Source organism: Stegodyphus dumicola, chromosome 3 (assembly GCF_044657685.1).
Source record: "Stegodyphus dumicola isolate Sdum_Otavi_A_Nest chromosome 3, ASM4465768v1".
Lineage (NCBI taxonomy): Eukaryota > Metazoa > Arthropoda > Arachnida > Araneae > Eresidae > Stegodyphus > Stegodyphus dumicola.
Genome location: NC_140770.1, coordinates 140,304,323 through 140,326,780, shown reverse-complemented (window position 1 = coordinate 140,326,780; position 22,458 = coordinate 140,304,323). Strand labels below are relative to the sequence as shown.

General features: G+C 30.4%; 1 protein-coding gene across 4 annotated transcripts in view; it reads right to left on the bottom strand.

The window, feature by feature from the left end:
• Positions 1-22,458, bottom strand: part of Adat1 (Adenosine deaminase, tRNA-specific 1) — a 40,314-nt gene that overhangs the window by 15,787 nt on the left and 2,069 nt on the right. For 3 of the 4 annotated variants that reach the window (XM_035371075.2, XM_035371073.1, XM_035371074.1), the window contains exons 2-6: positions 17,056-17,121; positions 15,407-15,461; positions 14,690-14,820; positions 9,879-10,068; positions 3,446-3,670 (exon numbers count right to left, since the gene is read on the bottom strand). In XM_035371075.2, the coding sequence (XP_035226966.1) occupies positions 3,446-3,670; positions 9,879-10,068; positions 14,690-14,820; positions 15,407-15,461; positions 17,056-17,119 (665 nt within the window). In that variant the 5' untranslated portion in view covers positions 17,120-17,121. The remainder of the gene's footprint in view (positions 1-3,445; positions 3,671-9,878; positions 10,069-14,689; positions 14,821-15,406; positions 15,462-17,055; positions 17,122-22,458) is intronic. The other variant, XM_035371076.1, reaches the window with a different exon arrangement.

Sequence of the window (22,458 nt, the reverse complement as noted above, 5' to 3'; positions counted from 1 at the left end):
AAAGCAAAGATGGTTAAATTCTCTGGCACAAGGCAATATAGCGAAAGCTATATTTCAGTTGGATTTACTTTCACTGGAGATGAACACAAACCAACTCCACTGTGTGTGGTGTGTGGTGAAAAGCTAGCTAACAGTGCTATGGTCCCAAGCAAACTTAAACGCCATCTCCAAACGAAACACCCTTTGCTTCAAAACAAGAATGTGGACTATTTTGTTCGCCTGCGTGACAACATGGAGAAACAGGCAACTTTTATGAGAAAAACAACAAAGGTAAATGAAAGAGCTCTTAAAGCTAGCTATCAAGTTGCTGAACTTATAGCCAAGACAAAAAAGTCGCACACTGTGGCAGAGACATTAATACTTCCTGCCTGCAAAGCTATTGTAGAGGAGATGCTCGGACCTGAAGCAGCAAAGGAAATAGCTAAAGTCCCTCTCTCAAACAACACAATTTCCAGATGTATTAATGACATGTCTGCAGACATCGAAAGTATGGGTTTGGAAAAGATCCGTATCAGTGAGAAATTTGCATTGCAACTTGACGAGTCTACTGATATCAGTGGACATGCTCAACTCTTAGCTAATGTGCGTTTTGTTGATGGTGATGCAATTAGAGAAAACTTCTTTTTTTGCAAGGTATTGCCAGAAAAAACAACAGGAGAAGAAATTTTTCGGGTCACATCAGAATACCTTGAACAAGGAGGACTTAAGTGGGAAAACTGCACAAGTGTCTGCACCGATGGAGCTGCAGCCATGGTCGGGCGCACCAAAGGCTTTGTAAGCAGAGTGAAGGAAAGAAATCCAGATGTGATTATTACGCATTGTTTTTTACACCGCGAGGCCCTCGTAGCCAAGACTTTACCATCAGCCTTAGTTCATGTGTTGGATGATGTTGTGCGCATGGTAAACATTGTAAAGTCACAACCCATGAAAAGTCGCACATTTGCAGCTTTGTGTGAGGAGATGGGAGCAAAGCATAAAACCTTGCTGTTTCATACGGAGGTCCGGTGGTTGTCGCGTGGCAAGGTCTTGGTTCGTGTGTATGAGCTGCGGGAGGAACTTAAAGTGTTTCTGACAAATGAGGGGTCAGATTACGCAAAGCAGCTTGCAAGTGATGAGTGGTGTGCAAGGCTGGCATACCTGGCAGATATATTTCATCACCTGAATGAATTGAACACCCGAATGCAAGGCCGAAATGAAAACCTGCTTACAAGTACAGATAAAATAAATGGATTCCGTTAAAGGTGCAACTCTGGTATCAACATGTGGAAAGTGGCAATCTTGAAATGCTCACACTCACCATGCAATGGCAAGGTGTTCACACTGCTGCACTGTGTGAGATAATAGTTAAGCATTTAAAAACTCTTGAGGAGAAGTTGTCATTTTATTTCTCTTCAGTCTCCACTGAATGCCTTGACTGGGTTAGGGACCCTTATAGCTCAGCATCAGTTGTTGGAAAGGAAATGACTTTACAGGAGCAGGAGGAACTAATTGAACTGAGACAAAATCGTGGTTGCAAGCTAAGATTTGCTGATCTACCTTTGGACAGTTTTTGGTTGGATACTGCCAAGGAGTTCCCCCTTCTGGCAAACAAAGCTATTTTGACATTGCTCCCTTTTTCCACTACATATCTGTGTGAGATTAGCTTTTCAAGCATGATTGCTATGAAAACCAAATACAGAGAGAGACTGAGAACTGTTGACGAAGAGCTACGTGTGTGTCTTTCTTCGATTCCAGCCAGAATATCAGCTTTGTGTTCAGCCAAACAGGCCCAGGTTTCGCACTGAAAGTATTTTATAATTTTTCACTATTCTGTTTACTTAATATTTCATAATAAAGTAATTATAAAATACTTTCTTTGTGCTTATTTGATTCCTATTCAAGAGAATTACTTTATTATAGTCAATATAGGCACAGAGTTAATTTTTTAACATTTTCTAATGGTGGTGTGCCTCGTGATATTTTTCCCCGCGACAAGTGTGCCTTGGCCAAAAAAGGTTGGGAAACGCTGCACTAGGGTACTCTCCAAGAAAAGTGAAACATGGCTACAAAGTAAGTGCAGCTGGATTATACATGTACAACCAACAGTAAAATTTTGATGTCTTGCCCACTTCTGCTTATACCTGTACCTGAAGTCACATACATAAATTATCTATATCACTAATATGCAGTTTTCAAACATATGAATTATTAAACTCATATCTTCTGATTCTTAAGACTTAACAACTTCATGACTACATTAATCTGCAAAGAAAACAAATCTATTCTGAAGACAGAATGTCTGAAGCACTATCAGATGAACAGCTGGTAATATCAATTGCCAGATGATGATATTAACAGATAAACAGCTGGTAATATCAATTCATAGCATCCATCCAAATGTGTTTCAAATATGTTCTACTGAATTTCAATCTGGATAATATGTGAGCCACTCTATCTGCTGGAATACTTCACGGTCAAAATTTTTAATCACTAGTTCAGTATAAAAAGGATGAACAATAGCCTCTATTAGAAAAGTTATTACTGATTGCATTTCTAAGCAACTTGACATAAGGATCTAAAAACTCACTTTTATATATTTTTCAGCATCCATAGTTGCATTGGTAAAAATGTGTAGGTAAATATGGTCATTCAAAACAGTTCCATGCTTTTTGTACTATGAAATAAAATTTTCTCACTTTAGAAGTAGCAGTTAAAACATATAAAATAACAAATATCTAATGGTAGTATTTTTCAAATTATGATTCCTGAGGATAAAAAGTGTACAGAGGGATTTCAGAAAAGTATTTTGAGAAAAGGTGTTTAAGTAATATTTTTTACAAACTTCGCTTGTCTAATAATTTGTTGACTATCCTCAACATATATGCATGTGATGATTTAGTTCATGTCTCAATGGAGCAGAGAACATGATGCAGCTTGGTGCATAAAAGACGCTAACAGTCATAGCAGCAAATTTAACATATAATTATTTCTACATAAAACAGTTCTCGAGAAGCTTCCTAAAATGGGATGCATTGTAATAAGTGCAGTCTGCATCCATCCATCACATTTGTATCTTTTCTCCATTTTATGGCAATTCATAATGTTCCCAGTGGTTGATAATATAAAGTTTTCGTACCAAATGTAAATCTTATTCACTAAAGTGTTTATGTAAGCACCTGCATCATTAACATTATGTAAGAATTATATGACATGGGTTAACTTTGAAATAATGCAATTTAGATATTTATTACAAGTAGTCACTATTTTTAAAACAAAAAGGGAAAATATCCAAATTTAAATAGAGAGCAAATTAAGCCATTTGCAAATTAAAGTTAGAATTTTGATTTATATAGTTTTTTTTTTACATATATACTTGCATTACAATATTCTATGCCATTTTTTTCATCTTGAATATGTCATAAAACATATATAAAAATTCTGTTTATTCATGTTCCGTAATACTTACTTGCCTACTGTAAATGAAGATAAGTAAATCGGTTCAGCAAAAAAGTGTGAAAGCAAAGCTCCTTGTAAGCCACAAACATTCCAAAGAGCTATTTTATCACTACAAGACATTGACCAAGTTGGATCTCCACGTCCTGGCTTAGTTCTTAATGCTCCAATAACATGGAAATCTTTCCCAGCTGCTTTTGGATCTTGCACACCATTTTCCACACATTTAGCTCCTGTTCTTATAACACAATTTTAATGTTTTAATATTAAATCATTGCTTTATCACAAAATGCACTATATGAATATATTACAATTAGAGCACTTTCAATGACTGCAAAATAAATTCAAAACAATGTACTTGCTCTAATATACATATGTATTATTGTGAGCTGTAGGTTTGTGGATGTTTCTTTAAATAATCAGAAAGCAGCATGATGAAGTTGATAATTTATTGTAGTCAATAACATTAAACATCAAAATAATCAGAAAGCAGCATGATGAAGTTGATAATTTATTGTAGTCAATAACATTAAACATCAAAATAAATAGCTATGAAAGCAAGTAAAAGAGAAGACAAATATTAGGCAATTCCTCCTTAACAAACCAGAAAAAGTGATATAACTCACAAAGCAAATACTAAAACACAACTCCGCTAACTTTCTTTATGAAATTATTCAAGGCAAACAACCAATTCATCCAGGCTGTTCGAGTCATACTTATATGGCATTGCATGACCTTCTGAAAACTTCAAGTAAAACTGCATCCAGAACTTTAAAAATGCATTTTCCAGAAACTTCAGAAAAGATGCAAAGTTCCAACAGGAAAGTCTCACCCCATATCTTGGGTTCAATTTTTCTCACAATTTAAAGATTGTTGGATTCAGAATAACAAAAATTTTTTAATTTTATAAAAGAAATAAACATTTATAGTATACAAAATACATGGCAACAATTTAATTATGCAAAAATGCATCCTACAGTTATAACCCTTAATGCAAAAATTAAATAATTCAATAAACAAATCAACATATAACATTACAACATTGCACCAAAACAGCAATATAAATAAAAGAATTTAAATATTTACTGAAATTTGCAACAATATTAATGCATTAGTAATTTACAAGTTATGCAACAGATATAGATTACGTAAATTTACTTCTTTGTCATCTTTGAACAAATTGATAAAAACATAACAATAAAAAACTGAATTTAAAAATACCTTTAGCTAGAATAAATCTAAAAGTCACAGATTAATGTCCAAAATAAGACACATGAACCCATTATAAAGTCAGTTTTAGGAAGCTTTCTAAAGTGACCTTATAAACAACATAACCTAATATGTGGAAATAAAAATTACTACTACATTATCACAAAATTATAAAATAATGGAGAAAATGAAAATATTGGCATTAGGTTTATAAATTTCAGATTTTAATGCAATTTAAAATAATCAGCGTAATTTAAATAAATAACGACAATCCAGCTAAGCACAAGTTATTTAAGTTATGTACAATATAACACAGACATTTGATAAAAAAATCTTTTGCATATTTGAAGAAATCAGTAAAAAATAATTATTTATCTTTGAAATTTTAAAACTGAAAAGACCTTTTCAATTTTAAAATTATAGCTTTTAAAATTATTCATAGCTTTGAAAAGTTCTTCAGTAGCATCAGATGTTAAATTTTTTATAGCATATAAAGCAACCAATGTGTCAATTTATACACTGCTACTTTTACATTCTATTATGAGCTTTAAACTTTGTATCACTAAGACAAGACATATTATCGGCAATGATAATGAGAAATATATATAACTGACACATCAAAATATCACTCTATATAACAGAAGCTCTCAAATTATCTGATACTTTGTCTTTTATTTACTTACCTATTAGATTACAATGCACGGTCTTAGACAATATCACAATCATTAGATGAGCAAGGTTACACTCTTCCCAATGCTCACTAATGCCACCTGATTTATATAGGTATGAGAAATAAAGAGAGTAGGGAGTAGCTGTTTTGATACAGACTATAAGTCAGTAATGTCACATATTGAAAGAGTTTTGGTTGAGAAGGAGCAAATCTTGCAGTACAGTAACCTTGGATGACAAAGTGGTTATGAAAGTCTGACCACTAGTCCAAAATCAAGGGTGTGCATTCAACTTCCTCATATGGCTTGGTTGTTTATGCTTATTTATGCTTATTGTCCCCCTTCTCACAAATGCAATATCAGTCTATCACCTGTCTTACACCCTAGGCAACATTCTCAGTGATAAGCCATAAAAAGACTAATGGGCTTTTTATGGCTTATCACTGAGAATGTTTTCCGTTTTCTCCTAATTGCAATCGAGCAAATGTCCAGCCATTGAAGAAAATATTACTGCATTATAACATATTGCACAGAAATAAGTGCAACACAGTAAAATTCTGATAATCTTCACCCCTTAGAACTAAGAATTATGTAGATTAGAAGTCGTCTTTCTGAATTTTGCTTATATTTCCCCAGTTTTAATTTTGAATTTTGCTTGCACATATGTAAAGACCAAAATATATCCATACATTTAGATTATTTAGTTTACTTAGAAGTTCATAAAATGCAAAAAATCTATCATTGAAACGCCACCATTTGCCAACTTGCAGGGATCCTGGGATATCCAGGTATAGGATTCAGAGAAAGTGATGCTAGGCTCAGATCTCGACACCCATTAAGACACTTGGAGAAATGTGACATTCAGCTGTGAATCACACTTTTCTCTCAGTACTGATGACCACCGCTTATGTGTCTGGAGATAGAGAGGTCAATGGTCCAATGTACTATTTATTATCGAGCAGTACCAGCCAGAACACAGGGTGTGACAGTCTGGGAAGAAGTCAGCTGGAAAAGCTGTTCACCATTATTCATGATGCAAGGTACTCTGACTGCTCACAGATACACTGATGACGTTTCGCAGCTGATCATGCCTAATGCCAGCAGGTCGACCAGGTTCTGTTTTCCAATAGGACAATGTTTTTGACATGTTAATGTCCTTGACTGACCTGCCAGCTCTCCAGACCTGTTGCCTATTGAACATGTTTGGTTTGGGACATGCTGGGCAGGCAAATTCTGCCGTGTACAAACACGCCCCAACTCGCTGACTAGTTGCTCCAATTACGGCACAGTCTAACAGAGGGACATTGCAACTTATAGACTCTGTGCCCAACCAAGTATCAGCTTGCATAGCTACCAGGCATGGCTTTACCACCCACTGATTTTCACATTCTTTGTATTTCTACTCATAAATAAAATCCTTTTTTTACCCCAATTTTTGATCATTTGTTTATTTACTTGAACACTATACTACTGCCAATTTTCATAGTTGTGGCTGAATTCTTTCTAAGTGTATGTATTTTTTTGGCAACAAAGTAAATATATAAAGACAAAAATTTTTATTTTAAAACAAGATTATCCCAATATTATTTCCACACAATATATACAATAAATTAATGAATTATAGATAAAGAGAAAGAAATTTAAAATCAAATTCACAAAGACATGAAATTCAATAACAGTAAATTCTTCTGGTTTGGTTACAACTGGTTGATACTGTTTACGTACTTATAGGAAATTTTGAATTTTCAGCTCTTCCATGTCTTTGTGAATTTGGTTCTAAATTTTTTACTTTATATATATATACACATATATACTAACAGAAGTTCATATAGAAAATCGATCATTGTCATGTGCGTTTTTTTTTTTTTTTTTTTTTTTTTTTTGGTGGAGGATGATTTGCTTTCCCCAAAGAAAATGTCACTAAAATGGAAGTGTCATAAAAATATTGCAGCAATTTAATATACTGACAAGTAAACCTCATCTCCTTTGATATTGATTAGCCGGACAGCCATATTTTTTCTGAAAGCTTATGTCACAAGCAGAAAAACTGTGAAATCTTATGGGCAGAGTGACAAGCATTTAGGACAGGGCTGCCCAACCCAAATCAGTTGGTGGTTTAGTAAAAATTTACTAAACTGAGGTGGGCCGCACATATCAAAATGAAGCAACAAATTATTAAAAATATTTTATTACCTTACAATTAATGTGACATTTGTTTTTGTATTTTACTTGAGATTTTTTAATGTCAATGGATAATTTATTCGTCGTGCATCATAATTGACTAGTCATGTTTTCATCAAGCAAACTGCTGCAATACTTTGTTTCTACCAGGTTTAACTTGGAAAAAAATGACTCGCAGCAATAAGTAGTTATAAATGCTGATATAATGCGCATAGCCAATCATTTTAAATTTGGAAATTTATCCTCAAGGATATATTTTTTATAATATTCAATCTTATTCCCTTCACACAGGCTTTTTAGCTTGATGCTTGATTATAATTCTATTAGCTCCATTTGCAAATTTGGAGGCGCTGATTCCACCTCTACATTAAATGGAGCTAAAAATATTGTAAACATTTCCTCAAACTTTTGTATGTAGGAGAATCTGGTGTTGAATTCTTCAAGTAATTTTCCGATTTCCGTAGAATATTTAAAGAAATTTTTATGGTCACTTTTACAGTTATTTAACAATGGGAAATGAATCAAATTGATTGACTGCAATTGATTGTCATACAGCTGAAAGTTTTTGTTACAAAAACTTTTATATCTTGATAAAAAAATCAGTAATCAACTTATTTTCACCTTGTAACTTCTGGTTTAGCTCATTCAGTTTCATTGTTATATCTGTTAGAATATATAAATCTAGAAGCCATTTATCATCTGAAAGTTCACTTATATTATGACCATTATTGTTCACGAAAGTTTCAATTTCTTCCCTTAATTTCCAAAATAGCAATAAGCAGTTTCCGTAACTTAAACACCAAATTTTGGTGTAAAAAATGAGATCACTGTATTCAGATTCCAGTTCCCTAAGATATTCTTGAAATTGATGATGCCTCAATGGATTGTTTTTAATTGAATTAATTACCTTGACAACAACTTTCATTACATGAGACATATTTAACACTTGTGCACATAGATTCTCAAGGTGCAAAAAACAATGATAAATGAACATTTAAAAATCATTTGAACTATTTCCCAAAGCTTTTATGTGATCAAAAATTAATGTAACAGCACCAGCATTTTTTCCAACCATTGAAGGGGCTCCATCTGTTGCAATTCCTACAAGATTTTTCAAATCTATCTGATGACTTTATGCACAGTTTATGACAGCATCCTTAATATCTCTTCCAGTGGTAGTACCTTTCAAACTCACAAGTTCGAGTAGTTCTTCAGTAATATTCATTTGACTATCAACACCTCTAATAAAAATAGCAAGTTGAGTAGGATCATTTATATCTGACATTTCATCCAAAACCAGCAAGAAATATACAAAGCTTGCTGTAATTATGTTTAGCGATGCACAAATCTCACTCGAAATATTTTCTATTCTTCTTTTTACAGTTTGACGTGACAGACTAATTTGAGTAAAGAGATTCAGTTTTTCTGGACAGATTTCTTCGACTGTGGCAATTAGACAGTCTTTGATATAGTTACCGTCAGTAAAAAGCTTCATATTTTTTAGCAATAATGTGGGTTACTCAAAAGTTAGCACTGACAATACCATTTGATTAGACAGTTTGCTTATGAAATATGCATTGTTGAGATGTCAAATTTTTCTTCAAAGATTGTAACTTAGCTTTCCGCTTGCCAACAGTAAGTTTATCAATTTCTCCATGTTTTTGTTCATAGTGTCGTTTTAGGTTGTATGATTTTTAAGTTGAAATTGAATGATGATAAATCAAACATACAGCATTGTTTTTTACATGAATAAAAAAGTACAAATTTTCCCATTCACTCTGAAACGGTCTGTTTTCATCTTCAAGTTTTTTTTTTTCTTCTTCTTTTTTTTCTTTCAGTCATGACGAATATATATCTAATGGATATAAATATGATAATTATTGATATGATAAAAAAACAGTAAGTTTACCTTTTACCTGGATCACAATCACAGATTACAATCACAACAAAGTTGAAAGTCGACCAGATTGCACTTGGTGGAAGAATATCTCCTAACCTAAAAGGTTCTCCTAACCTAAAAGGATTTGTGCTGCTATCTGATGTTACGATTTGTGCTGCATAATATCTTCACATTTTATACTTGTGTTACAGAAGTATAAAATTGAAACATGCATACATCATAAGTATCAAAGTTATATAAAAAAATGAATTGATTTTATACATCCTCAAAATAATTCTAATACCTTATTGTCTTTGAATCAAGAACAACCACAGTTGTTTAGCTGTATAGGAGAGCTGCACTTTATTAGTGAGCTGTGCCTAATGTTTGATAATTCAAACATTAGACATAGCTCACTAATTGTAGTTAAATTAAAACAACAAATGATTCCAAACATAATCACTAATACACAGACTAGTCTTAACTACAAATTGTGTAAAAATACCAACCTGTATATATCAAAAGAGGATTTCATATCCATACTGGAACTATCCTCAGTATTTATGACAGAATTATCTTCATTCGCTTTGTCAGCTTTTAATTTTTTGGTAGGTCTGTCCAAATCTTCGTCAATGTTTTGCCATTTTAACTGTGTATCATTGTCTTTGATATGTTTTGGGAAAATAGCCGCATCACCACCTATAATATCAACAAAATATTAAAATTAATTTTATTATATCAGTATTATCATTATATTATATCAGTTACTGTTAAAGAACATCATCAAAAAAGTTAACTGTCAATGAGAAACCAATCTTACTTGCACCATTACACAGATCATATATTCTTTCAAAAATGTCATTTTACATACGACAAAATGAAAAATATTTCAGTTCTTGCAAATGTAAGAGGTGTTATCAGATTTTTCAAATAACCAAGAAAGAAGAAAAATATATTCTTTCAAGAAAATGCCATGCTACTTTGTAACAGAATATAAAAAAATGTAGTTATGAAAAACATTTATACATCGATAAGAAAAGCATGCAGAGATAACTTATAACATTAAGTTTCAGAAAGAAATAAGGAAAGCATGTAGATAAGCATAATCAATAAGGAAAGCATTAGAGATAATTTATAACATTAAGTTTCAGGAAGAAACATAGGTGACAAACTATATGGAAGAAATAAATGTAAGAATAATTGTGTAACATTTTGCTTTTTTTTATAACGCTTTCATTATCTTTTTCCTGCCCAGCAGCCAGCCCCCCCCCCCAATGCTACACAGTTTGTGCTCAGTAGTTTTCTTTCACAGTGATTGCTATAGCCTGAAAGTACCAAATTTTGATTTCTCTTTTAAATTAAAAAGAAAAATGATTAAAGTATTACTCAAAACTGTTTAGATAGTTTTTCAGATATGAATAGATACAATTTATATATAACTTTTAGTGTTTTTTCAGTTGATCTATTTTCTTTTCTCACTATATGTTTCTGCAATTTTTAAATCACTAGATCATTTGAGTATTCATGTCAAACTCAGCACCTGAAATGGGCCTAACAGTCCTCAGAATAAATAGTGTGCGCTGCAAGGGGGGGGAAGGGAAATGCCATTTTCATACTTGATGTACTTAAAAACTGACCAAGTTCTTCTCTAATATAGCAGTTTCTTAAAAAACAGAAGGAATCTAAGGAAATACTAGTGATAACTATTGCTTCTTTCCAGACGCCTGACACTTTTCTTCTGCAGCCAACTTTCAAATGCCTGGAGACATGCTGCTTTTATTAAGAATTTTCATATCAGAGGTCTGATGTACATCTGCTAACCTGGATTTCATTGAGGACTTGTTCTTTTTCATAAATTCAAGGACGTCCACTTCATTGAATTAATGTTAATTCCACATGTAAATGGGTTAGTACATTCTCAACATCAGTTGAGAAAATATTTTTGTACAGACAATCTCAAGAATGTTTTTTTAACATCTAAGGTTTTACACATGCTTCAATATTATTCAATTATATTGGGTTTAACTGCAGTTTTTATTAGTATATTTATATATTTTTTGTTATTTTCTCAGGAAAACTGATGGCCACAGAAAAATTAACCATAGAGTATGACAAAGTATATGAAGGCTATATGCTTAAGAGAAACAATACGTTTATGGAAGTTTTCTTAATGTAAATTGGCATGTAATCATATTAACCACTAGAAAAACCACTAAAACTTCCAAACAGTCAGCCCATTTGCCTAGATTTAAACCCACATCAAACAACTAGTATTCAGCAGTTTTACTCCTTACCCATTTCCACATTAAGATCACCAAGTGATATTTAAAATCATTAAGTAGACAGCTCTTAAAACATTCTTCATAAAATATATCTTTCTCTTCATCTTCCTTGTTCTCAGTAAGGGTATGTGAATTAAAAATGCTATAACTGAAAACTATCCTCCTAATACATAACTTATGTAATCTTAGCATTATAGCTCTAAATACCATAATAAGATTCTATTTAGCAAGAAACCAGTTCTCTCTATGTGCTTTTTGTTATGATAGCAGTAGAAAAATATATGTGATTTTTTGTCATCTGTATCTTGCCAAGTCCACCTGAATTCCTGGAGTGCTGCAATACCTACTTGTACCTATAGAGCTGCTGTATAAGCTCATGCAAAGCTCTAGAATGATACAGAGAACGAACATTCCATGAACCAAAAATAAAGTCTTTATTCCCGAGTTTGTCCGCAAGAAGGGCGCTGAATATTTTCTAGTTCAGATTTTGAAACAGGGAATTTTTTTTTCATTGTGGAACCTGGAGGGCCAGTTCCCCGATATAATTCCCAAATGCAGGGTGCCTGACTATATCTCCAGACACTAGTACCCATTTTAGTCACACTACTATAACAGTGCTAAATTGAGACTATTCCTTCATGCCCGGTCACTACATGGCTAATTTTTAATTTTTATGCATTTCAAACAGATATGTGAATTTCCTTTTAAACTTATAGTGGCATATGCGGTTGATTGAGAGAAAAAGCTAACCTGTCTGATAAACAATCTTTCAAGCAGAAAACTTTTATGACTAAAAGTGAAAATTCATTCAACCTAAAGATGATATCTGAAATCATCATACTATATTAATCCTCTATTAAAATTTATAAAAAATAAAGCTCTATATTAAAACAGCTCTATTAAAATAAAGCTGTATATTAATCCTCTATTAGATGCTTTCAAAATGTTTGGATACCCATTAAGTTTTCCAGTATTGAAAATAGATTCATGTAAAGTGTTTCTAGAATTTTTTTTCAGATAAAAAATATTTCTTCTTTAAAATTAGAACTTTTAGAAGTTCTATGTATATAAGTACCTTACTACTTCAAAAGTTCTGTGATCTAAGTGCAGAAACAAAACATACTATGCATTTTGGAATCTACTGTAATTAAGTTGTTTAGAAGAAAGCTAATGCAAAATTTACAGATATTTTTGCAACATATGAAGCTAAAAATGTTAAGGAACTTTAAATGGAAAAAGAAAAAAAAGTCCTACGCGTGAACAAACAAGTAATAATAGAATATTGTATATATTCATAAAATGGTAAGATTATAATCCTGGAAAATGTAGAGTAAAAATCCATTGTAATGAAAAACTATTTTAATACACTGAAGATTTTGGTCAGTTAAAAATACAATATTAAAATAGAAAATTAATCATTGCTGATTTCATGAAAAAAGGCTGACATTTCAGGGGGGTATTAACCTTTTTTTAATATAGTCATCAACAGATATTAAGAATATATATATGTGAAAGATTACTTTGCAGCATTTATTTAGCACTGATAAATATTACCCTGAGAAGTCATGCATGTTAGTGAAGATTTTGGTCAGTTAAAAATACAATATTAAAATAGAAAATTAATCATTGCTGATTTCATGAAAAAAGGCTGACATTTCAGGGGGGTATTAACCTTTTTTTAATATAGTCATCAACAGATATTAAGAATATATATATGTGAAAGATTACTTTGCAGCATTTATTTAGCACTGATAAATATTACCCTGAGAAGTCATGCATGTTAGTACATTACAAGTAGACGTAATTTAAAAATTCATAGAATTCAGTTTAATTTTCATCTCATAAGCAGTTACTGATGATAGTTCTTTGCTCCAATGCTTTTCAGTTTTCTTAAGAGGTGAACTTAGTTTATTTGTCATTGAATCAGTGAGCTATGCCCTTACGTCCAGAGACTAAACATTATTCAAGACACTCCAAGTATTTTTGACTGCAGAGTTTAGTTGGCCAGTGAGTCCATCGTCTGTTACTATAGAGAGTGCAAGAGTATTCATAAGTGTAAATCATATCAAAAGCCACACAACAGGCTTTTGCATATTGAAAGATAGAATACCAATCAGGGACAAAAAATTAATCAAGGTACTAGAATGTCAAGTATTCTTTTCAGCACCATCAAACCTGTCTATTCCAAGGATATTAGCTAATTCTTCAACTTCACCTATTAATTGTGAAGAGCCACCTGCGTATTTGCAGTCAGATGAATAAATTTAAAAAATGAAGATTTCCAAGTAAAGTCACAGGTATTACTTTGTACAGTAATAATCCATGTTTTGGATTCCAGGGGGAATATCAACTGCATCGTGCATTGCTAGATCCCATAAGTAGACCAATTTTATTACAGAAGATTGTGTAACTTGTCTTTGTTTGATTAGGAAAAGGGCAAAAATTACAACTTCATACTTTGGTTCAGTGGCCACACATACCAATGGCACTAAATATTTACAGCTCCCCCTCATTTTGAAACAGAACAGAAATTTAAGTATTAGCGTAAAGGTAGGGTCCTTAAAGTCTCCTCCTAGTCATCTACGGACACTTGTGTGATTGACTGTTTTTTATAAATATTCAAATGTATTTCTAAACGCATAATTAAAAAAAAAATAGTTCCTCATAAATAGTTTTAGCAGTGTATAATTAATCTTTACGTTTTAGATTATTCTGAAATAATCAACTTTTTAAGCATATCAATTTTTTTGAAAGACATTTTTGCATAACAATTTCAATTCATAAATAAAAAGCAGCTGAAAAGAATTATTGATTATTATGAATATGATTTGCCATCATTAACAGTATAACATATTTTTCTTTACTACATTATCATTTATTCACAATAGCAAAGCCTCATAAGGCTGATTTAATAGGACATAAAAATATAAAAGAAAAATTACTATTAAAGTAATTAGACACCCCAAGGCATATATACAAAAATCAACAATTAAAAAAATTATTATTATTATTTTTTTTTTTTTTTAAATGAAACTTACATGGAACATGGCTACAAAAGAAATGAAATTTTATGCCACATCTTAGCTTAAATTTATCTTCTACTTCATCATAAAATAGTACTGCAGAATATTTTTTGTTCAAGACCAGAATTAAGTGATGATACAGAAAGCTAACAAAGAAGAAACAAAAAAGCATACATGAATAAAAATTTATACTGCAAAGTTAAAAGCACTAAAGAAATTGTCAGGCATAAAAGTAAATGTAATTAATACTCAGATAAAAATCACGAATTTTATAAATACAAAATAAAAAACATTTGAAAGACATGATATGAATCGTAACTATATAATATTTTGAACTAGTTATAGATATTAGATTACTTATATTACAGATATTTTGAATTAATTTTACTTATTATTACAAATAATGAATTAGATAACTGGAAGAAGAAAATAATATAAATCAACCACTGTTTTACTTGAAAAACATGCATGGTGATTACTTAATTACAGAATGATTTATCGGTAGTACATTAAAATCAATATCATATGTAATCAATACCATATTATAGAATCAATTTAAAATACCTCTAGGTTTAATAAAATCCTTAAAAGGCAGAATTTTTTAGGAAAATGAAGTATCTTATCTACAATGCATCTAACAGTTATTACAGGCAATATTAAATTATCATTACTAAAAGACTGCCAAAGTACAGGACAATATTTTATGATAAAAAGTTAATTTAAAAATATTACCTCATAAAAGTTCTACGAGCGAGTACTTCTGCATGGCTGTCACAAACTAAAGTACCTAAAATTTGAATTACACACATAACAGGCAACACACATAACATATTAAACACATAAAAGGCATTTTTCTTCTAAAAATAACTTAGAAAAATTACAGAATGGAATATATATTTTAATAATTCTCATATTTTATAATAAATTACTGAATTTTTTTATGGCCATAGAAAAAACAATAAAAAATAATAATAAAAAAATATATTTTTATTGTAGAATGAATTCTTGAAATTATTCAGCATTTTATTTTCTGACATTCAATAACAATAATAATATTATTATTAACTTTGTCAGGACTTCAATGATTCTGAATTTTAGATCATCATTTTAAGATTTAGTAAGATTACATGTAAAAATGATATAATTTAAAATATTAAAGGCTATTTGTAAAATAATAAAGTACATATGATCTTTAAAACAGAAATATCAATGTAAACCTTTGTTTCATTTACTAAAAACAGTTACAATATAAGTTGTTTAAGCAATTTTGTTTCATGTGTTAATTCTTTCTCTTTAATTTAACACTCCTCTAATTATATCACCTATGGCTAAGGAAGAATTGAAAAAAAAAAAAAAACTGCAAATCTATTCTCTCATAATTTTGCTATGCTTCGCACAGCAGATTTTACATTAAAAAGTTCCAAGAATTTTAGGATGGTTGTCTTATTGCTTTTAAAAAGGATATTTTTTATCTGCATTTCAGCATATGCAAAATTTGAATATTCATTGGCTGTTTCATGAAGGTTTGAAAAAAAAATTAAAACAAAACAGTTTTTTTTTTTTTTTTTTTTTTTTTTGCTAAAACTTTACTTTTGATAAGATAACAGTAGATAACAGTAATAATAATAGACTGAACAAAATAATAAGTGGATGAAGTTAGCTAATGAAAAATGCAGTTTGCAGTGTTGACTGAGCTTTAGTTAATTAGACATTCTCTTTTTTTCACTGCTCATGCCAGCAAAAGGAAACCAATATGAGCAGTATTCTACTCGAAAAATTGGTTTTGAGGATTTACTTATTGTGTACAGGGCTAGAAAAATAGAGAGAAAGATAGAAAAATGCTACTCCTCACAACCAATCGAGAGATGCAAATGAAAATGTGATTCACACGCTGGCAAGAGTTTAAAGCCAAAAACAGCATGCACGATGGTTCAATACGCATAATGACATTTTTGGGAGGGAGAAAAAGTCTTCCGGTAATCAGAACAAAAATCCATTTACATCATGCTTGTTTTCGCGGAAATATTACATTATTTGTTCCTACAATGTGTGAGGGGGAAAAAATTATGAGAGGTCCAGATAATAGATCAGTCTGGTTATTATTCACAAGGTTTTTTCCCTTTTGTATTGCAGTGGCAATTTAGTTATCTAACAGTCAATTAATACAGCTTTTATCTTATGTCTATTATATTACAGGTTACTACATGCACATATTGAAAAATTTGAGTTAAATATTAGAGTATAGAAATGTATTACAAAAGTCAAGATATTATACATCTTCAGAACACAGATGTTAAAATAAGTTTAAAGTTTCATGTCATTTTCAAAAATATTTTCATTTTTTAAATTTTTCAAAAATTATTATGCAAAATTATACATACCTTTATCATTCAGTTGTGAATATCCTAAGCATTTTGTTCCAGTACTTAATGATATAACTTTCATCTCTGAAATTACATTATAGATTTAAAATGAATGCATATAAATCTACATCTTAAATAAACAGTTTTTTTTTCTGATATAAATTATAGTTAATTTTCAGTTGGGGTATGCAGTGTCTTTGATGATAATTAGTGGCAACCTGCTCTCATATTAAGATACTGTTAATAAAAATGATATACATTTATATTACTGCTCATATTCTCTAAAATTATCATCATATACAAATGACTTATAACTTCTTTTTTTTTGTTATGAAAAAATGTATTCAGTTGAATTACAAATCATTTGATTATGAGGTATAAGATATCTAAAATTCGTAAGTTTTTCTTTTTGGGATTTCTGCCTCCATCACTATATATAAATGACATGCACTCAGATTTTGAATTGTGTCCAAAAATTATTCAATTTTGCTACCAATAATAATGAAAAGTTTCTTATACATAGAAAGATTAGTCAGAGGAAAACACGACTGATTTAATGAAAAGCTAAGTTATCAATCATTTCATTAGAACACATGTCATTTCAGATTCATCTAAATTAAGCCTCAAAGTAGTTTTACCGCAGATCAAGAATGAGTATTCATCAGTACTACTTGAACGTTTAACAGACAGAAAGAAAAGATGAAAATCTGCATTTGTTATTCATTGTGATTCATGATTAAATATAGAATTGATAAATAAGCAGGAAGGTTACTGGCTCTAAAAAAAAAAAAAAAGAAAGGTACTTTTTGATTACCTGCACTCTAACCAAAAAGCCGTGAAACATTACTGATGAGGTAGCATGTCATGTTATCAAAAAGTGTTTATGTATTTTATGACTAACATTTCAAAAATTGTAAGTACTGAAACAATATTCCAAAAATTGAAGGAATTAAAACAAAAGCAGACAGTGATATAATCAAGAAAATAAAATAAATCACAGAACAAATAGTCTGACTTTATGTAAAAATTCAAGAACATTTTATTCAAATCAATCATGATAAAGAAAGAATATATTAAATCAGATATTTCACAAAACGGTATTAATTCATATGCTTCATAAAAGAGGAATTTTTTTGATTCAGCTCTTAATACATGCATCTAATTGAAATACATACTTCAAAACAAATTCAATTCATATCACTAAATAAGTTTAATGAAATATTAAAAATAATTTTTTTAATAATGCAAAATCTACATCCACAAAAAATCACAGATTTCAGCATTAAAATTTTCTGATTTTTACATCAATTTTTCTCCGTCACAAAAAACATCATTTCACACAGTGATTTAATGAAATTGTTACAGCTAAAACAGTTAACAAATTTAACAGTAATTATTATATAACTAACAGTTGTAAACCACACTGCCATAACTGCCAACCTTGAAATCTTAAAAATTGGGGACACAAATTCAAAGGAACACTCAAACTGACGAACGAGTACTTCTGCATGGCTATCACAAACTAAAGTAGCTAAAATTTGAATTACACACATAACAGAACACATAACACGCAACATACATAACATATTAAACACATAAAAGGCATTTTTTCTTCTAAAAAATAGCTTAGAAAAATTACAGAAAGGAATAAATATTTTAGTAATTCTCATATTTTATAATAAATTACTGAATTTTTTATGGCCATAGAAAAAACAATAAAAAATAATAATAAAAAAATATATTTTTATTGTAGAATGAATTCTTGAAATTATTCAGCATTTTATTTTCTGACACTCAATAATAATATTTACTTTGTCAGGACTTCTATGATACTGAATTTTAGATCATCATTTTAAAAGAAGTAAGATTACAAGAAATTAACTTTATGATGCATGATTCAGGTTATTATACTATTTGCAGTTCAATTCTGATGTAAAATATACTAGTAGCATTTAAATGAATATTCTAAATTTTATGCTTTTGGCTAATTTCATTTATTAATTCTTTTACAGTTTGATGCTGAGAAAATCCTGAGTAGTGAAGGAAAGCATTTATTTATCAAAGTACTTTAAATACAATGAAAATAAAATTATTAATTAATGTACATAGTATTTGTGTGGACAAACTTACTAATAAATCATGCATTGAAGTAAGCAAAATTCAATAAAAATATTAAGCAATTAAACACTGCTTCAGTTTTCATATAATATGCATTTGGCCATATTGGAACTTACAAGAAGCTTATAATCATAGCATTCTATACAGAGCTTCCAGTAAAATCAGAGAGCCTAACAAAACTGTAGAAATCAATGGAAGCCTTTTTTAAGACGTGGGTTAAATACTGAAAGTTTATTAAATAGAGAGTCTTCAATTCCTTTAAAATTTTTCAGGAAGAATTAAGGCAACTTGATGGGATCTCTATCAACTTTCATGGTTTGAAGGTAGCCAACTTTTACAGTTGAAGGAAGTATCAAATTTTCTTTCAAAGGAAAGTTATTTCTAAATCTGAAGAGATCCAGCCATATCAAAATCAGATGACATTCTTGCAATGCAGCTACACAGTTGTTGCCTTAATTAGTTGATTACTTTTATATATATTTAATTTGCACAGTATTTCTGTCGAAAAATGCCATTTGGTAGTCAGGTCAGGCAAAAAATCTTCGGTCTGAAAAACAGAGTTAGGAATATATCTGGTGGCAGAATTTAGAAATGTAGAGGCAGGAAGGCCTAGTGTCAGCACTAATGGTAATAAAATTTTAAGCAACTCCCCATAATCACGAAAACTTTCTTCTCTGTGGTCGCAGCACTGTATGGTACAGATGTACTTGATGCAACACCTGTCAGATGGTGATATTTTGTCCATTATGGTAATCATCCAATCTTGGTGAAATTTTGTTTCGTATGGCAAGACATTAAACCATTTTAGAGGTTTCTGGTTATTTTTGTTTGGGTATTTTTCTTCTTTCTGCTTGTTTTTTGTCAAAAATTCCTTTTTCACCTTTTTACTAAATAATTTATTGATTTTCCCTTTTTTGAATGGCAAGTGCACTTGTATTTACATTGTTTTAACTAACATTTTTTAGTTTACATTTCATATTTTAACCCTTGTTGTCTGCGAAAATGGGGATTTCTCGGCAAAATGTTTTGGCAGCAACTTTTCATCAATACAGTGCATCCAAGACTGCATACACAGCACAAAGAATGAGATCTAGAACTGTCGGAATTCTGAATTTTGGAAATTTATATATTTTAAATCATCAGTTTAAATCTAGTAAAATGACATATAATCATGCAGCACTATGCCTAGACATTTTTTCGCCTGAGGTAAATAAATTCATACCTTTATATAAAATCAAGTTAGTTATATCTATACACTCTTTTATTCATAAAAAGTAACTATATTAAATAATCTTATAATATTTTTACCCCAGTCTTATAAAGACATAAGAATAATGGTGTAAATAATAATTTATAATTTTTAAATGAAGAATGTTAAAATTTATCTTTCTAATGAATAGCAAATAACACTGAAAAAGCATAAATAGTAATATACTTAATCTAAAAAACATTGCATTATATACATTCAAGCATTTTTTTTTTTTTTTTTTTTAGTAATTCGGTTTTTCTTGCCTTCAATGATGCTAAATCATTAATAAGTTTTTTAATTTTATTTAATGATTGATTCATATTCTATGGTGAGAATAGCCATGCAAAAAGTGAAGATATTACAAAGGTTATTGAAGCTTCTCTTTTAACTAGACTGAAGACTTCTCACCCTTTTAAATGTTCTAAACATAAAATTTCATTATGAATGAATTAAACTGCATCTGAAAATATTTTTAAAAGATATGAACTTTTAGCCTTAATAGCAGTTTAAAATCCAAAAGAATCATCACTTTTAGAACTAAATACAAAGGGATAATACCTTTATTATGTATGTTTGCTTATGTAACTCTTACGACCATATCAAAGTATGCACGAGTTACCTAGTTAAGAAAAGATTGCATTCATGGAGGATTTTCTATGGAAACTAGTGGCATATATGTTACAGATTTGGAAAATTACGGCAACATCCAAGCAGCCAGGTTGTTAATAGGGATTCAAACACAAGTTAATCATAGTATTAAAACTGGAGCTTTATGTACTGCTGCAGACTTTGATTCTAAGGTTTTTATTTACATTTTCTGTTTCTTACAATATTAAATTTGATGCAAATAACATGAAAAAAAATTCACATTAATTTGCTTTAAGATATCATACTTTCAGAAGCTTGTAATCATTTATCATTTCATACCTTATGAAAGTTATGTAAATGTTATGTAATAAAACAAGATGAAAATTATATAAAATATCAGATACTGATTTTTCATTCTTCCTTAGAATATTTAATAATTGAGACAAATTAAAAACTTATCGAAATAAACTAATAATTATATAAATTTTCCATTTAGTTTGATCAACTGATTAAGACAAAATAAGCAATAATCCTCGTGGAAACCTCTCCAGGTGAAGTTGTCTTGTATTCATGTTAAACTTGAGCAAAAACGAGAAAAAATGCCACCAAAACCATCTGTTCATTAGGATTCAAGGAGGGTGGAATAATTAGTGTTCAGTGGATTTATTCACTCAACCATGAAGCCTTTACTTAATACAGATCAAAGTGTTTTTATTCATATAGTTTTTATTTTAATTTAAAAATTAAATAATAACTTTTATCACACATTTCGTTACAATTATTTTAATAAAGTAATTTATATTTTCTATCACTATTACCAATATGAGAAATATTATTTCTGATATTACTACTATCAGGAAATATCAATCTCTCTGCCGTCTTAATACCAGTTACTTTACGATAAGCCGAGATGCTTTGTCCTAATTCTTCCACAACAGAGTTCAAAATTTAAAACAGCCATGTTTTGATAGTAAAAATTAATTTTGTTGTTTTATTATAAACACTAGAACAAATGGAAAAGCAGCAATTATACCTATTCTACCAATAGCAATAAATGAATTTAGTTGAAGAGTATTGAAAGCAATTAAATGAGGAAGCATCACAATAAAATTTCAAATTGTATATTCATACAAGAGCAAATTTTGGCTAATATTTGGAATATGGTAACAGGTAATTTGGCGACATTTTGGTAAGGCGACAAAGGTTACTAGCTAGGACTTTAGCAGTGTACATGGATAAAGTCAAGAGTGTGCCCAATGCCATTTTTGTGCAATTCTGGGATGTTTTTTTTAAGTGAAAATAGGTCGACGTATACGTGGATACAGTGTATGTGCAATTCTTAAAAATGCGGCAAGCAGTTTGCGATTCTGCACTTTCTCCATTTTTGCACCTAATCTTCGTCATGATTAAGCACTTTTGTTCCATAAAAGTTCCAGCATAAGTGTAATTTGGCTAGCAGATAGTTG